The sequence below is a fragment of the Hyperolius riggenbachi genome, chromosome 1 (assembly GCF_040937935.1).
Source record: "Hyperolius riggenbachi isolate aHypRig1 chromosome 1, aHypRig1.pri, whole genome shotgun sequence".
NCBI lineage: Eukaryota > Metazoa > Chordata > Amphibia > Anura > Hyperoliidae > Hyperolius > Hyperolius riggenbachi.
The window spans coordinates 386,401,972-386,425,447 of NC_090646.1; the positions used below are offsets into that span (position 1 = coordinate 386,401,972).

Genomic DNA, 23,476 nt, shown 5'->3' on the forward strand with positions numbered 1-23,476 from the left:
GAACTAAAGTTATTAATGCATATATTGTACTGTATATTGTGTTATTGACCAGAGACTAATTTTTAAAGGGAGCTTGAAGGAAGCTTGACAAACAAGTTGGATACTTGCCTTCATCCTTCCAGTGTAGGGTCCTTCTATGAACCACTAGGAAAGTATAGGGGACTTTATGAGTGGCTCTAGCTCGGTATTCTGTAGTACTGGTCCAAACCCTATCCCATAGAGCCATATCAAACCATACCGTGCACTGATGAGGGCCAGAAAGTCCAAAACAGCTGTATGCATGTTAACCTTTTCAATGCAACTGCTGGACTGCGCTCTCCAATTCCTATAAAGACACAATATTGCACATAGCGTGACTCTGCTAATACGTATCCACACCACCCGTGGTATCAGTGCTCACAAAGTGCAAAACACGTGCCCACACACTCCTTCTGTGAATCTGCTCACCGGATCTTTGCCACCTCAGACAACAGGTGGGTCTAGCGTTTATATAAATTCCACATGGCACTCTCTTTCTTAAATCTTCATCTTGTCTTTAATGTAAAACATCCTCAATAAAACACATAAAAGATACAATAGTGTAATCCTGTATAAAATTTGGCCACAATGCCCGCGCATCAGAGCGCACTCACATGAAAATTTCTTGAAATATTGCACATCAAAAGCCTTAATAGCAAGGTCTGCCCAGCACCTGAGTGGATAGATGAGCGGCGTCCCGACTCCCCGTCCCTCCGCGGCGAACCAGCTGCTAATCGGCGCTTTGGATCTCACTCTCCAGGCTCCCAGTCCTGTTCCGGTATGATGACGTCAGACGCGCTGGACGTGGCTCCGCCCTACGCGTTTCGACCAATCGGTCTCATCAGGGGCTGACGTCACCAGCGCGTTGACGTCCCTTTATACTGTTAAACCCCTCCTCCACAGTGGAGGCTCCAGCCCAATACATATGGGCTTCGGCAAAATACATGCCGCTGTATAGTGACATTTGCTATTCCGTCGTATGGCGGAAGCCCATAAATCAGGCAGACATTGCTATTTTCCATAAGTACACACAATGAAAATTAAAATTAAAATTCCAATTAAAATGGATTACGATGAATTGTAATATAATACATTGACTCTGATTTAGTACAGTATTCCCTCTGTTGCCATCTTGTGGCAAACTAGGGTACTGCAGTACCATCTAACCTCCAATATTAATACCTCAGTGCTAATTAACCAGTACCCGCATTCTTGTGCCCGCATACTTATAAAACCCCTACCCACCCCATCCCCCCCCCTTATTCCCATGCAATTACAAATCATTATTAATGTAGCAATTTAGGTCAAACTCGATATTCAATCCCCCCGGGTGCATGCTCCTCAAATTATAAATCCACCTCCCTTCAGCCTTTGATATCTCCCTGACCAAACTAGATCCCCTCCATTTTTTCACATATTTTTCTATTCCCATAAACTTCATAAGATTAGGATTGGACCCATGTTTGAGTCTAAAGTGATTCGAAACACTATGTGTCTGGAGTCCCTTGGTGATATTGTATATATGTTGCCCAATACGTTTATGGAGTGCCCTTGTGGTTCTGCCTACATACTCCATCCCACAAGGGCACCACAGTATGTACACCACCCCCGCACTGTTGCAGGTAATACACTGCTTAATCTCCCATGTGGCCCCCGTATTCCTGGATGTTAATTCCTTCCCCCTAATGGGCCTAGCCTCCCTGCAGCCCCTACAACCCCTACAGGGGAAGAAACCCTTCTGTCCCAGAAGATCCCCAGTCTGTATTACAGGGGGTTCTATGTGACTGGTTACCAATCTCGACTTGAGATTAGGGGCCCTCCTATAAATGAAACTTGGTTTTTCTGGTATTGTCTTCCCAAGTGTATTATCCAGCTGCAGAATATTCCAGTGTTTCTTAACAATTTTTTCTATATCTCGATGCTGACTGTTAAAGTCCAGCAGTACATCAAATTCTCCTGCTCGTCTTCCTAGTCCAGCCCTGTCTTGCAATAAGTCCTCTCTAGTCATGGTTGCTACCCTCTCTACTTCTAATTCCAACTCTCTCATGTTGTAACCCTTCTCATAGAATCTCTGCATCAGGACCCCACTTTGTTTTTTGAAATCCTGCAGTTCCGTGCAATTCCGACGGATTCTCATGAATTGGCCTCTGGGTATATTATTTAACCACCTATTATGGTGGCAGCTATCTCTGGGAATATATCCGTTTTTATCGGTCGGTTTGAAAAAAGTATTAGTGCATAATTTATTATCCTGTGTGAAAATATTTAGATCCAGAAATTCAACCTTCTCTTTATCAATTTTTACTGTTATCTTTACTTCTGGCCAGTGTCTATTCATCTCCTCACAGAATACCTCCAGGTCACTTCTATTGCCCCTCCAGATGAATAATAAATCATCAATAAAGCGATTCCAGGCCACTATGTTCTCACCCCCCCTTAAAGCTAGGATCTCTTGTTCCCATACCCCCATATACAAATTGGCTACGCTTGGTGCGAATTTCGCCCCCATGGCGCAGCCAGTCTGTTGCACATAATAGTCCCCCTGGTACCAAAAATAATTATGTGAAAGACAGAATTGCAGTATTTCCACCAAAAACTGTACTTGGGTTTCCTTAAGGTTCCCTCCATTTTGGAGGGCTTCCTTCACAATGTTTTCACCTTTTTTATGGGGTATTACTGTGTACAGGGATGTAACATCTCCTGTTACCAACAGGTCCCCCGGTTCCAGCTTTATATCTCTAATTTTTTGTAAGAGGTGTTTGGTGTCCCTCAGGAGATAGGGTAACTTGGCTACTTCTGGTTGCAGATATAAGTCTATATATTCTCCTAATCTTTGTGTGAGGGATCCCATCCCACTAACTATGGGTCTTCCCGGGGGGTTTTTTATATCCTTATGTATCTTTGGATTGAAGTAGATAACTGGTATACGGGGATTTGTGGGAAGTAGGTATTTTAGCTCATCCGTAGATAATATTCCCTCCTTTTCTCCTTCAAGTAACTTAACCTTTAGAGAATTCTTATACTCAGCGGTGGGGTTCTTTCTCAACTTTTTGTAAGTAGCTTCATCACTGAGAATTCTGGTCATTTCATTTTTGTATTGCTCCTTGTTCATAATGACCAACCCCCCTCCCTTGTCCGCCGGCTTTAAGACTAGATTTTTCTCCTGAGCTAATATTTTAATTTGATCTCCATAACGCTTGCTATTCCTCTGTTTTTTAACTTCTAGGGTTTCCAAGTCACTTAGCACAGCTCTCTTAAATGTCTCTATAGTACCCCCTTTGGTCTGGTCTTGGGGATTAAATAGTGATCTATTTTTTAGTTTTGTGTGCACATAGTTCTGAGGCACCTCTTTATCTCTTACAGTGACTCCCTGTTTACTTAAAAAGTACTTTTTTATATTCAGGGTCCTTACATATTTGTTTAACCCCAAATATGTCTCAAACTTATTTAGTGTTTTGGGTGGGGCAAAATTGAGGCCTTTGTCCAGTAAGGACAACTGTTCATTAGTGAGGGGAATTCCACTGATGTTAAAGATTCCCCCCCCTTTGGGTCTCATCTTGGCCTGTTGCTTCCTTCCCCCCCTATTGCCTCGTCTCCCCCTCCCCAATCGTCCTCGTTCTGTGTGTACCTTTGGTCCCACATTTCTCTTTGGTCCAATCCTAAAAAACGTTCGTCATAGTCACCCTGATCCTCAACCTCATCTAGGCCTTGATATCTATTTCTTAAAGGCATCTCCCCATACATATCAGTTTCCACCTGTCCAGCAGGGTGTCTCTGTCTCAGATTATAATGAATGATCCCAGGCCTGTCATATCCCCCTCCCCTGGGTGTTGGTTTTCCTCTCCTTATTGGGCTCCTCTGCGGGACTGTTCGCCAGTTTCGATCAACTGGTGTCTCCCATCTATCATAAGACCAATTGTTATGGCGTGGTTTTGTGGGTTCTTTAGGTTTTGCCCCCCTGGGGTTGGGATTAGGATTTGGGGACTGTGCTGGTGGTTCCCTGTTAGGTGGATTTACAATCTGATGGTTTTGTTCTGTATTTTCCTGATTTTTTTGGGCGTTTTTATCGGAGGCGTCCACTTTCCTTTGCCCTAGCTGCCATTTATATGCCCTATTATTTTTGTATTCTGTCCAGTCATTTATAAATCTCTTTTGTCGCACTTCCACTACCTCTCTCTCATTCTTTGTCAGCTTAACTACCATTTGTTCCATTTCTTTCTTGTATAGTTCCTTTTCCTTATATGGTTCCATATTCACTTTGATCTCATCAATTTGTTTCTCAATCTTATCTAGGCGCTGTTGTTTACGTTTGACCAGAATTCTCAATAAATCCACACCACTTTTATTCAAAAATTCCCCTAGCTCTTTATCATTGACATCACTATTTTCTCCATCATTTGCCAGTATATCCCATCTATATCTCCTCGGGACCAAATCTTCCTCAATATATCTATTGTAGCTGGCTATATCCCACCACGCCACTTGTTCTTTGGTCACGAGGCTGTACAGATTTTTAAAATTGGTCTCCATAGTCTCAACCCTCTGTGGGGCTCCCGGCTCTTTTGAAAATACCATATTCAAATCAATAGAATCACGGTTCCTCATACTAAAGGCATCCATAATAATGAGTCTTTTGGACTGCTGCTGCCTATCAATAGTTGGTACTATTTGCAGGAGTATGTTTTAACAACTAGGCTGCGCTGTCCACAATGATCAATACAATTACTATAGTGAATATCAGAATACAGACACAATACAGTTTTTTTTTCCTTGTAATGTCCCCAGACTTATAATGGGATCGCTGTCTCACTTTTCCAAAAGATGATATCAATGCAACTGCTGGACTGCGCTCTCCAATTCCTATAAAGACACAATATTGCACATAGCGTGACTCTGCTAATACGTATCCACACCACCCGTGGTATCAGTGCTCACAAAGTGCAAAACACGTGCCCACACACTCCTTCTGTGAATCTGCTCACCGGATCTTTGCCACCTCAGACAACAGGTGGGTCTAGCGTTTATATAAATTCCACATGGCACTCTCTTTCTTAAATCTTCATCTTGTCTTTAATGTAAAACATCCTCAATAAAACACATAAAAGATACAATAGTGTAATCCTGTATAAAATTTGGCCACAATGCCCGCGCATCAGAGCGCACTCACATGAAAATTTCTTGAAATATTGCACATCAAAAGCCTTAATAGCAAGGTCTGCCCAGCACCTGAGTGGATAGATGAGCGGCGTCCCGACTCCCCGTCCCTCCGCGGCGAACCAGCTGCTAATCGGCGCTTTGGATCTCACTCTCCAGGCTCCCAGTCCTGTTCCGGTATGATGACGTCAGACGCGCTGGACGTGGCTCCGCCCTACGCGTTTCGACCAATCGGTCTCATCAGGGGCTGACGTCACCAGCGCGTTGACGTCCCTTTATACTGTTAAACCCCTCCTCCACAGTGGAGGCTCCAGCCCAATACATATGGGCTTCGGCAAAATACATGCCGCTGTATAGTGACATTTGCTATTCCGTCGTATGGCGGAAGCCCATAAATCAGGCAGACATTGCTATTTTCCATAAGTACACACAATGAAAATTAAAATTAAAATTCCAATTAAAATGGATTACGATGAATTGTAATATAATACATTGACTCTGATTTAGTACAGTATTCCCTCTGTTGCCATCTTGTGGCAAACTAGGGTACTGCAGTACCATCTAACCTCCAATATTAATACCTCAGTGCTAATTAACCAGTACCCGCATTCTTGTGCCCGCATACTTATAAAACCCCTACCCACCCCATCCCCCCCCCTTATTCCCATGCAATTACAAATCATTATTAATGTAGCAATTTAGGTCAAACTCGATATTCAATCCCCCCGGGTGCATGCTCCTCAAATTATAAATCCACCTCCCTTCAGCCTTTGATATCTCCCTGACCAAACTAGATCCCCTCCATTTTTTCACATATTTTTCTATTCCCATAAACTTCATAAGATTAGGATTGGACCCATGTTTGAGTCTAAAGTGATTCGAAACACTATGTGTCTGGAGTCCCTTGGTGATATTGTATATATGTTGCCCAATACGTTTATGGAGTGCCCTTGTGGTTCTGCCTACATACTCCATCCCACAAGGGCACCACAGTATGTACACCACCCCCGCACTGTTGTTTTCATTGTGTGTACTTATGGAAAATAGCAATGTCTGCCTGATTTATGGGCTTCCGCCATACGACGGAATAGCAAATGTCACTATACAGCGGCATGTATTTTGCCGAAGCCCATATGTATTGGGCTGGAGCCTCCACTGTGGAGGAGGGGTTTAACAGTATAAAGGGACGTCAACGCGCTGGTGACGTCAGCCCCTGATGAGACCGATTGGTCGAAACGCGTAGGGCGGAGCCACGTCCAGCGCGTCTGACGTCATCATACCGGAACAGGACTGGGAGCCTGGAGAGTGAGATCCAAAGCGCCGATTAGCAGCTGGTTCGCCGCGGAGGGACGGGGAGTCGGGACGCCGCTCATCTATCCACTCAGGTGCTGGGCAGACCTTGCTATTAAGGCTTTTGATGTGCAATATTTCAAGAAATTTTCATGTGAGTGCGCTCTGATGCGCGGGCATTGTGGCCAAATTTTATACAGGATTACACTATTGTATCTTTTATGTGTTTTATTGAGGATGTTTTACATTAAAGACAAGATGAAGATTTAAGAAAGAGAGTGCCATGTGGAATTTATATAAACGCTAGACCCACCTGTTGTCTGAGGTGGCAAAGATCCGGTGAGCAGATTCACAGAAGGAGTGTGTGGGCACGTGTTTTGCACTTTGTGAGCACTGATACCACGGGTGGTGTGGATACGTATTAGCAGAGTCACGCTATGTGCAATATTGTGTCTTTATAGGAATTGGAGAGCGCAGTCCAGCAGTTGCATTGATATCATCTTTTGGAAAAGTGAGACAGCGATCCCATTATAAGTCTGGGGACATTACAAGGAAAAAAAAAACTGTATTGTGTCTGTATTCTGATATTCACTATAGTAATTGTATTGATCATTGTGGACAGCGCAGCCTAGTTGTTAAAACATACTCCTGCAAATAGTACCAACTATTGATAGGCAGCAGCAGTCCAAAAGACTCATTATTATGGATGCCTTTAGTATGAGGAACCGTGATTCTATTGATTTGAATATGGTATTTTCAAAAGAGCCGGGAGCCCCACAGAGGGTTGAGACTATGGAGACCAATTTTAAAAATCTGTACAGCCTCGTGACCAAAGAACAAGTGGCGTGGTGGGATATAGCCAGCTACAATAGATATATTGAGGAAGATTTGGTCCCGAGGAGATATAGATGGGATATACTGGCAAATGATGGAGAAAATAGTGATGTCAATGATAAAGAGCTAGGGGAATTTTTGAATAAAAGTGGTGTGGATTTATTGAGAATTCTGGTCAAACGTAAACAACAGCGCCTAGATAAGATTGAGAAACAAATTGATGAGATCAAAGTGAATATGGAACCATATAAGGAAAAGGAACTATACAAGAAAGAAATGGAACAAATGGTAGTTAAGCTGACAAAGAATGAGAGAGAGGTAGTGGAAGTGCGACAAAAGAGATTTATAAATGACTGGACAGAATACAAAAATAATAGGGCATATAAATGGCAGCTAGGGCAAAGGAAAGTGGACGCCTCCGATAAAAACGCCCAAAAAAATCAGGAAAATACAGAACAAAACCATCAGATTGTAAATCCACCTAACAGGGAACCACCAGCACAGTCCCCAAATCCTAATCCCAACCCCAGGGGGGCAAAACCTAAAGAACCCACAAAACCACGCCATAACAATTGGTCTTATGATAGATGGGAGACACCAGTTGATCGAAACTGGCGAACAGTCCCGCAGAGGAGCCCAATAAGGAGAGGAAAACCAACACCCAGGGGAGGGGGATATGACAGGCCTGGGATCATTCATTATAATCTGAGACAGAGACACCCTGCTGGACAGGTGGAAACTGATATGTATGGGGAGATGCCTTTAAGAAATAGATATCAAGGCCTAGATGAGGTTGAGGATCAGGGTGACTATGACGAACGTTTTTTAGGATTGGACCAAAGAGAAATGTGGGACCAAAGGTACACACAGAACGAGGACGATTGGGGAGGGGGAGACGAGGCAATAGGGGGGGAAGGAAGCAACAGGCCAAGATGAGACCCAAAGGGGGGGGAATCTTTAACATCAGTGGAATTCCCCTCACTAATGAACAGTTGTCCTTACTGGACAAAGGCCTCAATTTTGCCCCACCCAAAACACTAAATAAGTTTGAGACATATTTGGGGTTAAACAAATATGTAAGGACCCTGAATATAAAAAAGTACTTTTTAAGTAAACAGGGAGTCACTGTAAGAGATAAAGAGGTGCCTCAGAACTATGTGCACACAAAACTAAAAAATAGATCACTATTTAATCCCCAAGACCAGACCAAAGGGGGTACTATAGAGACATTTAAGAGAGCTGTGCTAAGTGACTTGGAAACCCTAGAAGTTAAAAAACAGAGGAATAGCAAGCGTTATGGAGATCAAATTAAAATATTAGCTCAGGAGAAAAATCTAGTCTTAAAGCCGGCGGACAAGGGAGGGGGGTTGGTCATTATGAACAAGGAGCAATACAAAAATGAAATGACCAGAATTCTCAGTGATGAAGCTACTTACAAAAAGTTGAGAAAGAACCCCACCGCTGAGTATAAGAATTCTCTAAAGGTTAAGTTACTTGAAGGAGAAAAGGAGGGAATATTATCTACGGATGAGCTAAAATACCTACTTCCCACAAATCCCCGTATACCAGTTATCTACTTCAATCCAAAGATACATAAGGATATAAAAAACCCCCCGGGAAGACCCATAGTTAGTGGGATGGGATCCCTCACACAAAGATTAGGAGAATATATAGACTTATATCTGCAACCAGAAGTAGCCAAGTTACCCTATCTCCTGAGGGACACCAAACACCTCTTACAAAAAATTAGAGATATAAAGCTGGAACCGGGGGACCTGTTGGTAACAGGAGATGTTACATCCCTGTACACAGTAATACCCCATAAAAAAGGTGAAAACATTGTGAAGGAAGCCCTCCAAAATGGAGGGAACCTTAAGGAAACCCAAGTACAGTTTTTGGTGGAAATACTGCAATTCTGTCTTTCACATAATTATTTTTGGTACCAGGGGGACTATTATGTGCAACAGACTGGCTGCGCCATGGGGGCGAAATTCGCACCAAGCGTAGCCAATTTGTATATGGGGGTATGGGAACAAGAGATCCTAGCTTTAAGGGGGGGTGAGAACATAGTGGCCTGGAATCGCTTTATTGATGATTTATTATTCATCTGGAGGGGCAATAGAAGTGACCTGGAGGTATTCTGTGAGGAGATGAATAGACACTGGCCAGAAGTAAAGATAACAGTAAAAATTGATAAAGAGAAGGTTGAATTTCTGGATCTAAATATTTTCACACAGGATAATAAATTATGCACTAATACTTTTTTCAAACCGACCGATAAAAACGGATATATTCCCAGAGATAGCTGCCACCATAATAGGTGGTTAAATAATATACCCAGAGGCCAATTCATGAGAATCCGTCGGAATTGCACGGAACTGCAGGATTTCAAAAAACAAAGTGGGGTCCTGATGCAGAGATTCTATGAGAAGGGTTACAACATGAGAGAGTTGGAATTAGAAGTAGAGAGGGTAGCAACCATGACTAGAGAGGACTTATTGCAAGACAGGGCTGGACTAGGAAGACGAGCAGGAGAATTTGATGTACTGCTGGACTTTAACAGTCAGCATCGAGATATAGAAAAAATTGTTAAGAAACACTGGAATATTCTGCAGCTGGATAATACACTTGGGAAGACAATACCAGAAAAACCAAGTTTCATTTATAGGAGGGCCCCTAATCTCAAGTCGAGATTGGTAACCAGTCACATAGAACCCCCTGTAATACAGACTGGGGATCTTCTGGGACAGAAGGGTTTCTTCCCCTGTAGGGGTTGTAGGGGCTGCAGGGAGGCTAGGCCCATTAGGGGGAAGGAATTAACATCCAGGAATACGGGGGCCACATGGGAGATTAAGCAGTGTATTACCTGCAACAGTGCGGGGGTGGTGTACATACTGTGGTGCCCTTGTGGGATGGAGTATGTAGGCAGAACCACAAGGGCACTCCATAAACGTATTGGGCAACATATATACAATATCACCAAGGGACTCCAGACACATAGTGTTTCGAATCACTTTAGACTCAAACATGGGTCCAATCCTAATCTTATGAAGTTTATGGGAATAGAAAAATATGTGAAAAAATGGAGGGGATCTAGTTTGGTCAGGGAGATATCAAAGGCTGAAGGGAGGTGGATTTATAATTTGAGGAGCATGCACCCGGGGGGATTGAATATCGAGTTTGACCTAAATTGCTACATTAATAATGATTTGTAATTGCATGGGAATAAGGGGGGGGGATGGGGTGGGTAGGGGTTTTATAAGTATGCGGGCACAAGAATGCGGGTACTGGTTAATTAGCACTGAGGTATTAATATTGGAGGTTAGATGGTACTGCAGTACCCTAGTTTGCCACAAGATGGCAACAGAGGGAATACTGTACTAAATCAGAGTCAATGTATTATATTACAATTCATCGTAATCCATTTTAATTGGAATTTTAATTTTAATTTTCATTGTGTGTACTTATGGAAAATAGCAATGTCTGCCTGATTTATGGGCTTCCGCCATACGACGGAATAGCAAATGTCACTATACAGCGGCATGTATTTTGCCGAAGCCCATATGTATTGGGCTGGAGCCTCCACTGTGGAGGAGGGGTTTAACAGTATAAAGGGACGTCAACGCGCTGGTGACGTCAGCCCCTGATGAGACCGATTGGTCGAAACGCGTAGGGCGGAGCCACGTCCAGCGCGTCTGACGTCATCATACCGGAACAGGACTGGGAGCCTGGAGAGTGAGATCCAAAGCGCCGATTAGCAGCTGGTTCGCCGCGGAGGGACGGGGAGTCGGGACGCCGCTCATCTATCCACTCAGGTGCTGGGCAGACCTTGCTATTAAGGCTTTTGATGTGCAATATTTCAAGAAATTTTCATGTGAGTGCGCTCTGATGCGCGGGCATTGTGGCCAAATTTTATACAGGATTACACTATTGTATCTTTTATGTGTTTTATTGAGGATGTTTTACATTAAAGACAAGATGAAGATTTAAGAAAGAGAGTGCCATGTGGAATTTATATAAACGCTAGACCCACCTGTTGTCTGAGGTGGCAAAGATCCGGTGAGCAGATTCACAGAAGGAGTGTGTGGGCACGTGTTTTGCACTTTGTGAGCACTGATACCACGGGTGGTGTGGATACGTATTAGCAGAGTCACGCTATGTGCAATATTGTGTCTTTATAGGAATTGGAGAGCGCAGTCCAGCAGTTGCATTGATATCATCTTTTGGAAAAGTGAGACAGCGATCCCATTATAAGTCTGGGGACATTACAAGGAAAAAAAAACTGTATTGTGTCTGTATTCTGATATTCACTATAGTAATTGTATTGATCATTGTGGACAGCGCAGCCTAGTTGTTAAAACATGTTAACCTTTTGAGGACCACAGGTTTATACCCCCCTAGTGACCAGGCCATTTTTTACAATTCAGCATTTTACAGCCTTTACAGTTTATAGTTAGGCCATACAACTTACCACCCAAATTAATTTTACCTCATTTTCTTCCCACTAATAGAACTTTATTTTGATGGTCTCTGATTGCTGCTGCAATTTTTTTTTTATATATATATTTTTATTATTAAAAGATTTTTGTTTAAATCCCTATTTCTTTGAGTCCCCCCTCCCCCCCCCTACATTAGACCTAGACTGGGATTCATACACTACACTACCCATGCATAGGCATTGACCTATGTATGTGATTAGATTGTGAGCCGCTAGAAGGGACAGTTAAGTGACAAGGCTGTCCCCTGTACAGCGCTGCGCTAGATCGTAGCGCTGCACACATAAATATTTGCCTTATTTATTGGTTATTTCAGCCTGCCAGCTCTGATCAGGCTGATCACGCGGCCCTGCTTTGTTTACAGCAGTGGTATCAACGTATGTCACAGTAATGCCATTTTAATAATACATTGCAAAGCAAATTATTTCATATGCAAGGTTTGCCTTGAAAGTCCAGTTGCACTCCATTAAACTTTTTGTTTATTTTATTAGAAATAAAAGTTAGAAAGAAAGATTTTTGTTATATATCCTTGTTCGTGAACTATGCTGGAACAACCAGAGCTGTCCATTAACGTGAGTGAGGGGTGGTGCTGCTAGGGCGTCTCTTGGCTGTGCATGGCTATAGCAAAGCAATCGGCGTGTGCTGACAAAAGAAATACTCTGTCAAAATAACCTGTTCAGGCAGGGAAAGAGCTGCGATGCACAAGGGTGCTGTAGCACCTACTTTGAGAACTGCTGAACTTCGGTATTTTCCTTACTTCTTGTAATGATGCCTCCAACAGGGAGCTGTTTAACCGTTCCTAAGGGAAATCCATCCAACAAGAATCAATTAGTATATGACACAGGTTCTTTCTCTGCTAAATAAGATAAACAAAGGGCTGTTTTTTTAGGTTAATACACTTTGAAATTCATTACATTCATGTTTGGTGTGGCCCTATATTGTTGGGTAATTCTTCCTATAAGCATTTACATTTTTTTGCATAGCTTCTATGTATGCTACCCCTCAATAGCAAATAGTAGTTTATATTTTGACATTACTTAAATGCATATAATTTGAAATTCAGGCTAGGCCAGAGATCCCACCAGATGAAGATGATGCTGATGGAGAAGAGGAGACAAAGGAAGTGGACGTCTCTGTACCCGGGTCCTCCTATGTAAAGCTTATGGCACTAACCCCTTCTTCTGTATTGCCAGGTAAGATATGTGTCTTTGCCTGAGACATAAGCAAGAAGTTTTGAATCAGAATGATACCATCTATTGGCTAACTTAAAAGAATAAGAGTAAGCTTTCAGCATTCAACCTTAACCCATTCAGGTTCCGTGGTTTTCACGTGAGAAATGTTCACCTCCCATTCATTAGCCTATAACTTTATCACTACTTATCACAATGAACTGATCTATATCTTGTTTTTTCTGCCACCAATTAGGCTTTGTTTGGGGGGTACATTTTGCTAAGAGCCACTTTACTGTAAACTCATTTTAACAGGAAGAATACGAAAAAAATGGAAAAATTCATTATTTCTCAGTTTTCAGCCATTATAGTTTTAAAATAATACATGCCTCCATAATTACAACTCACGTATTGTATATGCCCATATGTCCCGGTTATTACACCGTTAAAATTATGTCCCTATCACAATGTATGGCGACAATATTTTATTTGGAAATAAAGGTGCATTTTTTACATTTTGCATCTATCACTATTAACAAGTTTAAAGTAAAAAAAAATATAGAAATATTTCATCTTTACATTGATATTTAAAAAGTTTAGACCCTTAGGTAAATATTTACATGTTTTTTTTTTTATTGTAATGGTTTTTTTTTTTTATAGTAAACATTTTATTTGGGTAGATTTGGGAGGGTGGGGGGTAAACACGTGTTCATTTTAATTTATTTTTATTTTCAGTTGTAGTATTACTTACATGAGTTTGTTTACATGACGTCACTCTAAGCGTAACACGCGCATCGTGGAGGGAACGGCCAGAAAAGGCGCAGCTTCCGAGAGAAGCTGTCGCTTTTTCAGCGGGGGAGAGGAATCAGTGATCAGGCACCATAGCCCGATACATTGATTCCCTGGCTACCAAATCCGCGGCCGGGAGTGCGCGTGCACGCGCGCGATCGGCCGCGGGGGCGCGCGGTAGCGCGCATGGTTCCTGGACGTAGTTTCTACGTCCAGGAACCAAAATAGGTTAATCAGACTCGAATTCTGTATGCTGACAAGATGTTAGAGCACACAGCTATATAATACAACATCAAAAGGGATACAGAGATTTATTTATTTTTTTGCAAACCTAAATACATGTCATCCATAACCACTTCCCGACCAGGGCAGAAAGGGACACATGAGGTACAAGGGGACACAATAATTGGTGGAGAACATCTACAAGACGCTCCTGTGCCATGGATGCACCAGGTTTAGTATATATTTTTTTCCCCTGGTCTTTGACCTCTAAATGTAGGTGCGACGTCTAATGCAGAGCGTTTTATATGCTGAAAAATATGGTAATTATCTAATTTCATGTTTGCTTTAAAACCTCCTTATTATTGCACTACTAAGTGTCACTTTTTACTGTATATTTTTGTAACAGTGCAGGGTACATATTTAAAAGTTGTCACAATGCAATATTCCGATTTCTGGTAATATGCAGAGATTTTACCCTATCTATTTTTTTTTTCACCGGAGATTGCTGCAATCAGTTGCATATCAGGTCTTTCGGTGCCTCATTATGAGGTTGATTCACAAAGCAGCGCTGCTTCAGCTTAATGACTACAGCACTTGTTAATAATTCTCAGCACATGCTATGCAGTCATAGCGTGCACTGCAAAATTACGCTCTTTATTGCTACTTTAATGAGTGTCTCATTAAACTTAACGAGCACTCCACTGAACCCGCCCGTAGTCCGGCGGATCCAGTAGTTTCAAAGAACAGTATTCCTGCACTTGACAGGCAGCCTACTGGGCCAATCAAAGTGCAGGAATTAAAGTGATTTGCCTCAATTGTTCACTAAGCTTTATCAAACACTTTATCAAACGTTTGATAATTTACCTCATGGGTAAAATCTAATTTTGAATTCACTAAGGTGTTCTATATTTATCGAATGTTTTATCAATAAAATGTTCAATAAATCTGTAACACCTTAGTAAATTCAAAATTAGATTACCCATGAAAGCGCTGGGCAAAGCGCTTTTTCAAGCGCTTTGCGATTTCCCTATACTTTGTATCAAAGCACAAATGCTCAGGAAATGGTGCAGGAGCCACGTTTCAGTTTGGAAAGAGAGCTCATCGCTCATGTGAGAACACTCACATAGAGCAACATTGCAGAAGCGCTTTTAAGGCAATTTTTAAAATCGCCAGCGCTTCAAAAAAAATAAAAATACAAAACGCTCTTAGTGTAAACAAGCCCTTACAGAGATTCTGCTAGCCAAAATAGGGTACCCCAAATTTCCTAACACCTCTTTTTCAGGTACGTATTGAGTCATGCAATAGGAAAAAACATATGGTCAGACTTCAGTCAGAACACTTGATATGTATACGTGTTGAGTCATTGGCTCTGGATGTATAAAAGGTAGATGAACAACACAATAGCCAGGCAAGAAACTTGTTTAAAGGGTACCTGTAGCCTAAAAAAAAAATTAGAATGTGGACCAACCTTCCCCCAAGCCCTGTTAATACTACAATCTCTATGCTGGCTAGTATTCAAAGTGGAATTCAGAATCCGCCAGCCTGCCTACTCAACCTTTGCATTGTGTGCCCCAGTGTTTTGAACCACGTGGGCTGGCATTGTTCACGGGGTGAAGCTTCATGCTGGTTAGCCAGCCTGCATGGGGGGGGGGGGGGGGTATTCAACTTGAGAAAGAAGGACAATTCATTCATTTTTCCTCAGATCCCATGTTTGACACATTGTGCATGCTGATGTGCTTGCATGATGCTGTCAAATGTGATATGACCAGTAGTGACACTGCTCACCTGCCATCTGGGTAGTGTTATGGTTGGTGATGTATAGGGAAAGGTGAACTACATGCGTTATTTCCTGTTCAGTTCAGTGGAACTTTGCATGGCTACAGTGCCAGTCAGTCATGGCTCCAAAAAGTGGAAGGGCTCACTTTTTTGCGTTTCCTCTCCCTCTCTCCAAGTGCTTTGATGATTGCAGCTGCACCTGGACACAGGAATATGATGTGCAGTCTTTCACCTTAGTAAATGTAGATCATAATGTTCCTTCAGGTAGAGTTGAAGTCTGTGACAAACACGGGAATCCGTCCAGACTTGCTATATGAAACTTTCATTTTGTAGACATATTCTTGGAGCTTCAACTCACATGTGAAATTTGAAGAATTTGAAAAGCTTCTCTGTCTAGGGAAGTTGTGGTATTGTCCTGGGCATGCTCTTGGCAGTGCTTGAAATAGTTCAAAAGTTCACCAGCTCAATCACTGGTCTTGGCATAGTTGAGAGATTCTGCGTGGTTGCCCACAGTATAAAGCATTCCACTACACAAAACCCCTGCCAGTTGATCTGTGAGAGGAGGGGAAGGGGAAAACTAGTGTTAAAGGGAACTTCCCCAACACTTTACCTTACCACATTAAGTCAATGGAAAAATGATTGCATGCAAGTACAGCACATCTGCCATTTAACATCCAGCTTGTTAATGCAGAACAGTTATAGAGAAATAATTTCAATCTATCTTCTAGTAACAGCATTTTAGTTTTTTATTTTCCTGTTACATTTAGTGGTTCAGTTAAAAAAATCTATGATATACTTACTCCACAAGCCATTTTATAATATAATAAGACTCCAGTGCTATCATATAACCGCTTTTAACTTTAAAAGAAACTGTAAGAACTCCCCACCCCCCAGGGGATACTTACCTCGGGAGGGGGAAGCCTCTGGAGCCTAATGAGGCTTCCCCCATCCTCCTAAAACCTCAGGGGTCCAGCGCTGGCGCCCCTGAAACCACAGGCGACCAGGATGTTGGCTCAGACGCAGTAGCACCTGCAATATTTACCTTCCGCTATCCAGTGCTGGCGCAGTAGCGGCTTTTCGATCGGGCTCAGGTGGAAAAAGCTGAGCCAATTTTGGGTCCGCTCTACTGCACAGGTGCGAGTTGCCTACGCAGTTCAGGCTCGGCTATTTATCTCGCCTGTGTTCAAAGGCTTTCAGCGCTGGATCGATCACTGAGGCTTAGGAGGACGGAAGACACCTCATTAGGATCCAGAGGCTTACCCCTCACAAGGTAAGTATTGGGGGGGGGTTTCCTTACAAATTTTCTTTACGTGTGCTGCTGCTTCCACAAAGATGTTAACCCATCGCTATGTTTTCTCGTTTTCTCTAGTTATTGTTCGTTAGTTATTGATGATTGGTTTGTGATACATACACTGCCGGGTATATCTTGTGGAAGTTGCATACATACCAGTAGGCTATGTTCTACTTCGGCCTTCTCCTTTGTGATATTATTTGTAACCACATGCAGTTTGTACCTTTCTGACTTGCTTCTTTTGTTTTATGATAAACTCAAAATTTATTGAAGCAAAAGTGTGCAGTTGCTTTAACTTTATGTTAAACTTGTTGGAAACCTTGGTAACAATCTACAGCTTGGTATAAAAGATTACACACAGATTTTATCTCTCATCGATTTAGAAGTCTGCACATAGCATAATGTAACATTTCTCGCATCCTTTCCCTTTTATTTTCTAGTTTTACTACAATGCCCCATTACGTACACAGGGAATAGGGATCGTGTTCATCAATAGGTATACTGGAAGTGTATGTATGGCAGTTAGAGTATCACTTCCATCTCAATAGCAAGAGGCAGCAATTATAAGGGCTGTTTTCCCACTAAGAAACACAATTGCGATGCAGTGTGATTGGGTTTCTTGTAATTTCCATTACCGTGATTGCACCACAATTCTGCCGCAATCTGGCAAGTGTATGTTTGCCTTTGCTGTATTCCACTAGAGAAAAAAGGTCAGGAAAATATTTTGAATCGCTGAATAATCTCATAGCGGCACAATTGCTATACGATTTTCCTTCACTCCTGTAGGAGGCAAATTGCACAAAAAATGCAGCAGGCACGATTGCGATCAGGTAAAATTGCATCACAAATGCAGGGCCCTAATGGCAACACCCCCCGCGGTTTCCACGCATATAAAGTGTACCCACCATTTTTATTGCATTGCAAAACACATGTAGTGGAAAACAGCTCTTAGCAGCGATTATAGTGAACACACACAGTTCCAGAGTTGTCAAAGAGAAAACTGGTATGTTTGTACCAGAACACCTGTATATAAATAATTTAATACTTTTTTTTAATCTTTAATGAAAAAGGAAAATACTTTATGTCCTATAAATTTGTACCCAAACACTGTTCTTCTTGAAAAAAATATTCCTAATGAAAACATTACACAGCAACAACAAGCCCTGGTAATAACAACCTAACGAACCATACAGCTTTCCTTCTCCATGGTTACTTTTGTGTGATAATAAGATTCAAGAATATTCTTGCAAAATCAATATACTGTGGAGGATGCTTATTACTATTCCAGAAGTGATGCATTGCAGAAACTGTATTTACCAATGTACTAATGAAGCATGTACCGTGTATTCAGCTTATGAAGGGTTCCTGTCATCTCTGGTGAAGCAGGAAATGAGCCGTATGCCTCGTGGTGTGTACCATAATGCCCTCCGAGGAGGAACCATACGATCTGATCAAGGCAAAACAGTTGCAGGAATTTCAAGCTTCATGCTGAAAATGTATGAGAAGAACAAACAGCCTGGTCTAAAGCCTGGACTTGCTGGTGATGTTCCTTTTTAGTGTTCAATTGTTTCTAATGGGGTGTGAGTAGTGCAAGTTCCTGAACTAAATGTAAATGTGGGAAAAGAACCTTAATGGATATGCAAATATTATACACAAGGAAAGGTCAGAGAAGGAAGTGCAATGAATTAAATATTCTTTATTAAAAAAAAAACCTATAATTTATTGATTTACTATGTAAAATGTCAGGTCAATAATTCCTAGTATAAAGAAACCACTCTAGATGTCGTGTAGAAAAACAAAAAAAATCTTGCATGTTTCCTAAAAATTACTTCGGTGTAATGCCTGACAATTCACAGACTTTAGATCCACTTCTCCAGAGGCAATCTGCTGTCCATTGTAAAGGGACCTAATATTCATCCGCTAAGAAAGTATACCTGTATGTGTAGGGTAATATTGTCCCAGTTGTGGAGTGTATGAAGTGGATAACCCGTGATCCAGTGTATATCAGAAGATAGATTGGCTCCCTGAGGTTGTCTGTGTAGGACCAGTGGAAAATGTGCTTTTGTACATGAGCAGTTCCGCCATCTTCGAACTTTGGTTGAACCGCTGTTGCAGAACAACCATGGTACAAATGCCATACGTTTGCATGTTCCAATGCGTTCACGTTGAAGCTCATGTATACTTTCCTAAGGGCTCATTCACACTATGTGCTGCGCTGTCAGTTTTGAAGCAACACACATAGTGTACGATCCATATGGCAACATGAAGTCCATAGACTTTCATGTTACTATTCACATTACAGTTGTGCGTTCCCATGAGTTAGGATTTAACACATCTCGGAACATTTTATCACACAACGCACACGTTTCCCGTTTGGTACAACTATAGACATCTGCGCTTTAGTGCACTACGATGTGCATTCCATTTGATGACCGTGCAATGGCTACACATGCATGAAATCGTGTTCTTGCATGAGTTCTGTAGTGTGAATGAGCCCTAAGATTTAAGAGGCTGAGATAGCTTTATAAATGGTGACCTTACATGCCTCATCACACAGTAGAGCAGGAAACAGTGAAATGCAGTGTTTTCAGAGTGTATCTGTTAAGAGGTAATTTAAACGCATATTCTGTCGATTAGAATTTTGGAACTCTCCCATGTCTGGTGCTTTATGTTTATGTTACAGAATTCATTTAGTTAATTTTAACAAGATAGTACAAAGAGATGACTTCACTGGTTTACTGGCAGCAACCATTGTAAAACAGACCTAAGAAAGCAACTGTGAATGAATCATATATTACAAACATCCCGCTGATTTCCCACTCTAGAGAGGAAGCCATGATCATCACCAGCATTTTCTGATTTTTATATCAAACAGATGTAATGTGCATAAAGTTCATTTCTTGCCATAGAATGTAATCTGTGCTGATCAGTGTTCACACATTCTGGAGGGCAGTGCAGTCTGTGGGCAGGGAATGCTTTTCTGTCATGTAGGCTTCATCCATTTCTTTATGGGTTTTCTCACTGAGTGTAACATTTCACAGCCGGCATGCTGCTGTGCTATGACCTGCCTGTTCAGACGGACAGAGATGGCAGACCCATCAATCGCTTCCTTGCCAGCAGGGGCCGCAGTTACCAGCAGATGTTAACAGCCCTTATACATGAGGTATGTGTTAAGAACCTCTAATGATGCCGATAATGATGTGACCTTGAGGACTTGATGGATTAATAGTTCCCACACAGCTAAAATGTATATTTACCTCCTGCTCTCCACTGTATTGAGTTGTTATGACATGCAGGGGTACTCCAAGAATTGCAGGAATAATCTGTAAAGTGTAACTCTATTTTGAGAGGAAAAAAGAATTCCCTATAATTCCCTCCTTCATCTTTCCCTATTCCGTCGCTCAGAACCAAGTCGGCTCTGCTACCAGATAAAAGACAGGGTTAATTATGTGTGGCTATGGATGGGCTCTGAACAGATTTTTTTTTTATTCTGATTTTTCATGTTGGTATGTATACAGTAGAGTCCTGGTTGTATGGGACTCCACTAACCTGCAGTCTCGACCAACTGGCACACATCGCTGCCAGCACTCATAGTAGTGAAGGCCAACTTCTTAGTCTGATTGTGGGGTCTGCTGTGCTTGAAGACTGGGTTCCATGGTTTCCCTTAAGGCAGTGTTTCTCAAACTTGTCCTCGTGACTCCCAAACAGTGCATGTTTTGCAGGCAACCTCACCTATGCACAGGTGGGATAACTAGTGTCTCAGCTAGCTGGATTCCATGTAGCTGAGACACTAATTACTCCACCTGTGCATAGGCGAGGTTGCCTGCAACACATGCACTGTTTGGGAGTCATGAGGACAGGATTGGGAAACTGCCTTAATGTTAATATACTTTCAATTACTGTATACATGGTCAGGTTTACCATAAGGCGCTGTAGGCATGTGCCTACAGGGGCCTCATGATGGAAAGTCGGCTTACTACCCTCCCTGAGTGCCTCCCTCTTTCCCTATGCAGAGTCCTGAATGGAGTTTAAATGAGAGTTAATCATCTGGCTCTCAACATTCCACTGACAAGATCTCCCTTCAGTTGGGGGGGCACTTCTAGGTCCTTAATAACAAGGATGCCTCTGGCTACCTAATACTAAGGGGAACCTGTAGCAATCTACAGTATGATGAGTAAGGGAGAAGTGACAGTTGGGCCAGCCAACACACTTGCAGTGTAGTGTGATTCCAAGGGTGGTTTATAGGCTTATGGAGGGCAAAGTCTAGGATGCCAGGACATCTGTGCCTATGGGCTCTTGTGATGTAAACCTGGGCCTGACTGTATTTAACATTTATATAGAGTGGGGTATAGTACTGTATTAGCGAGGCCTACTTTTAGCATTGAGTCTCAAGCAACCAGAAAGAACACTTATCTGGCCGTTGGTGTCGGATAACCAAAGCTCTACTGTAATTACTTGTAGACCCATATAAATAAAACTTACACATCACAAAACCTTAGATTTTTGGGTTGATTATGTTGAAACTAAAATTGCAGCTGGTCTGTCCACCAATCTACGGGATGTTTCTATGGCTATAAGGAAGCATAATTTGAATCTTATGAAGAAACTTCAGAATCATAGCAGGTTGCGACCTTAAATCAAAAATTAACATTAATTGTGTTACATTACAGAATGCTTTATACATGAGTGACATCAATTTTATTTTAACCAAAGTGGAGTTAGACTTTTAGATAACGAATGTGGGTTGTGTGGGGGGCTAGTGTTTTAGATGTGATCTGTGCTAAATTCATCCTATAATAAAGCTCTCATCTTTAGGTACTGATACCTGCTGTTTCTGATTGGTAACTTCAGTCAATCAGGCTTGATTATTCTATAGGGTTGAACAAGGCAATTAAACATCAAGCACCTTAGGGGTCCCAAAAACAGGGACTGCCATGTTGACAACTTTTTGTCAGTACAGTACAAAAATGTAAGGGCCTGCACCCACTTACGCAGTTGTGTCCACTTTTCAGTGTGGTCAGTGATGGTTTTAGGTAAAAAGGGGTAATTTAAGGCCTGAGCCCACTAACGCAGTTGTGTCCACTTTTCAGTTACATATCAATGTTACAGATGCTGAAAAGCTGACAGTAGCGGACACAACTGCGTTAGTGGGCTCAGGCCCTAAATGACCACTTTTTACCTAAAACCATCACTGACCGCACCAAATGGGAAGGTCTAGATATAAGTCAATACTCTGGACCTGCATACTGTACTTTAAAGTGAACCGAGCATCATTTTTATCCCCCAGGGCATCTCAAAAGCACATTAAAAATGCATTCTAACAATGTGGCTCATTACAAAAATAATTCCATTTTACATCATCTTTTTAAATGTAAATGTTTGTTACAGGCTTTTATTACCTTATTTCTGTGGACTTCGGTCTTTAGAAAGAGCAGGCAGATAAGGATTGCTGTAATTAGCAGTAGCAATGAGCAAACAAAAGCTTTCACAGGGGGGTAGAGATATGGCACTGTCTTTCAAACAGTTTAGAGAAGTCATATTTGATTACATTCACACCTTCCACTGGATGAATAAGGGTAGAGGGGCGGGGGCAGCAGAAAAAGGCTTCTTGGATTCCTGTACATATATGGAAAGTTAGTATTTCTGTTGGGGAACAGCTTAATGTAAACCAGTCACAGTTATTACTGTACATTTGTGTCCTGTAGGTAAATATCCAGTCCTCTGAATGGCATCGCTCCATTCTACTGCCTCAGTCATGGCTTGGCTTTATGACGAGAACCTACCATGCTGTTCTTCAGGTAAACTTCTCTTTATACTGAAATGCCTTATATGTGAGTTGTGCCTGTTATATGTAAATAAAATTTGAATTAATGTTATTGGACCGAAAAGGTTACTATCCTAAAGAAGAAATAGTTGCTTTGCTAAACACAGTCTATATTGGCAGAAAGTGGATACATACTAAGTGATTAGTTTATAAATTTAGTTGTAGGTTTTTTTACTTGAGTTCGTTATCATTTTGTGAACTTGTGTATTTGCTAAAATTTTCTCTTCATAGGGTAGACAAGCTGAACTGGAAATGCAGCTGAAATATGGAAAGGATGACCCACAAGAACTCCAGTATAAATCATATACAGCTTGGCTCTGGTATGGAATACATTGTGTGCTACTAACCTAAAGCTTTGTACACACACCCGATAACGACTGCCTCTGCCGAGAAACAAGTGTGTGTTCAGCGTCCCCTGATGCCTAGGCCTGCGATCAGCCATGCGGATTGATTCGGCCAATCACTGGCTGAAAGCTTTGTACTCCCTACTCACCCCTCCTGACACGTGACATCACAACTGCACCGCTTCATCAGCCCTCCGCCTTGCGCATAGGAACATAACACGTTGCTAACCCACAGGCTAACGCAGCGTCTGCACTGTGTCAGCCCTGCA

At 41.9% G+C, this 23,476-nt stretch overlaps 1 protein-coding gene across 3 annotated transcripts in view; it reads left to right on the top strand.

Annotated features, from left to right (window-relative positions):
• The window catches only part of FOCAD (focadhesin), a 256,927-nt gene that overhangs the window by 153,762 nt on the left and 79,689 nt on the right, over positions 1–23,476 (top strand). For all 3 annotated transcript variants that reach the window (XM_068234405.1, XM_068234403.1, XM_068234404.1), the window contains exons 19-23: positions 12,856–12,985; positions 18,391–18,579; positions 20,081–20,202; positions 22,745–22,837; positions 23,095–23,183. In XM_068234405.1, coding sequence (XP_068090506.1) covers positions 12,856–12,985; positions 18,391–18,579; positions 20,081–20,202; positions 22,745–22,837; positions 23,095–23,183 — 623 coding nt within the window. The remainder of the gene's footprint in view (positions 1–12,855; positions 12,986–18,390; positions 18,580–20,080; positions 20,203–22,744; positions 22,838–23,094; positions 23,184–23,476) is intronic.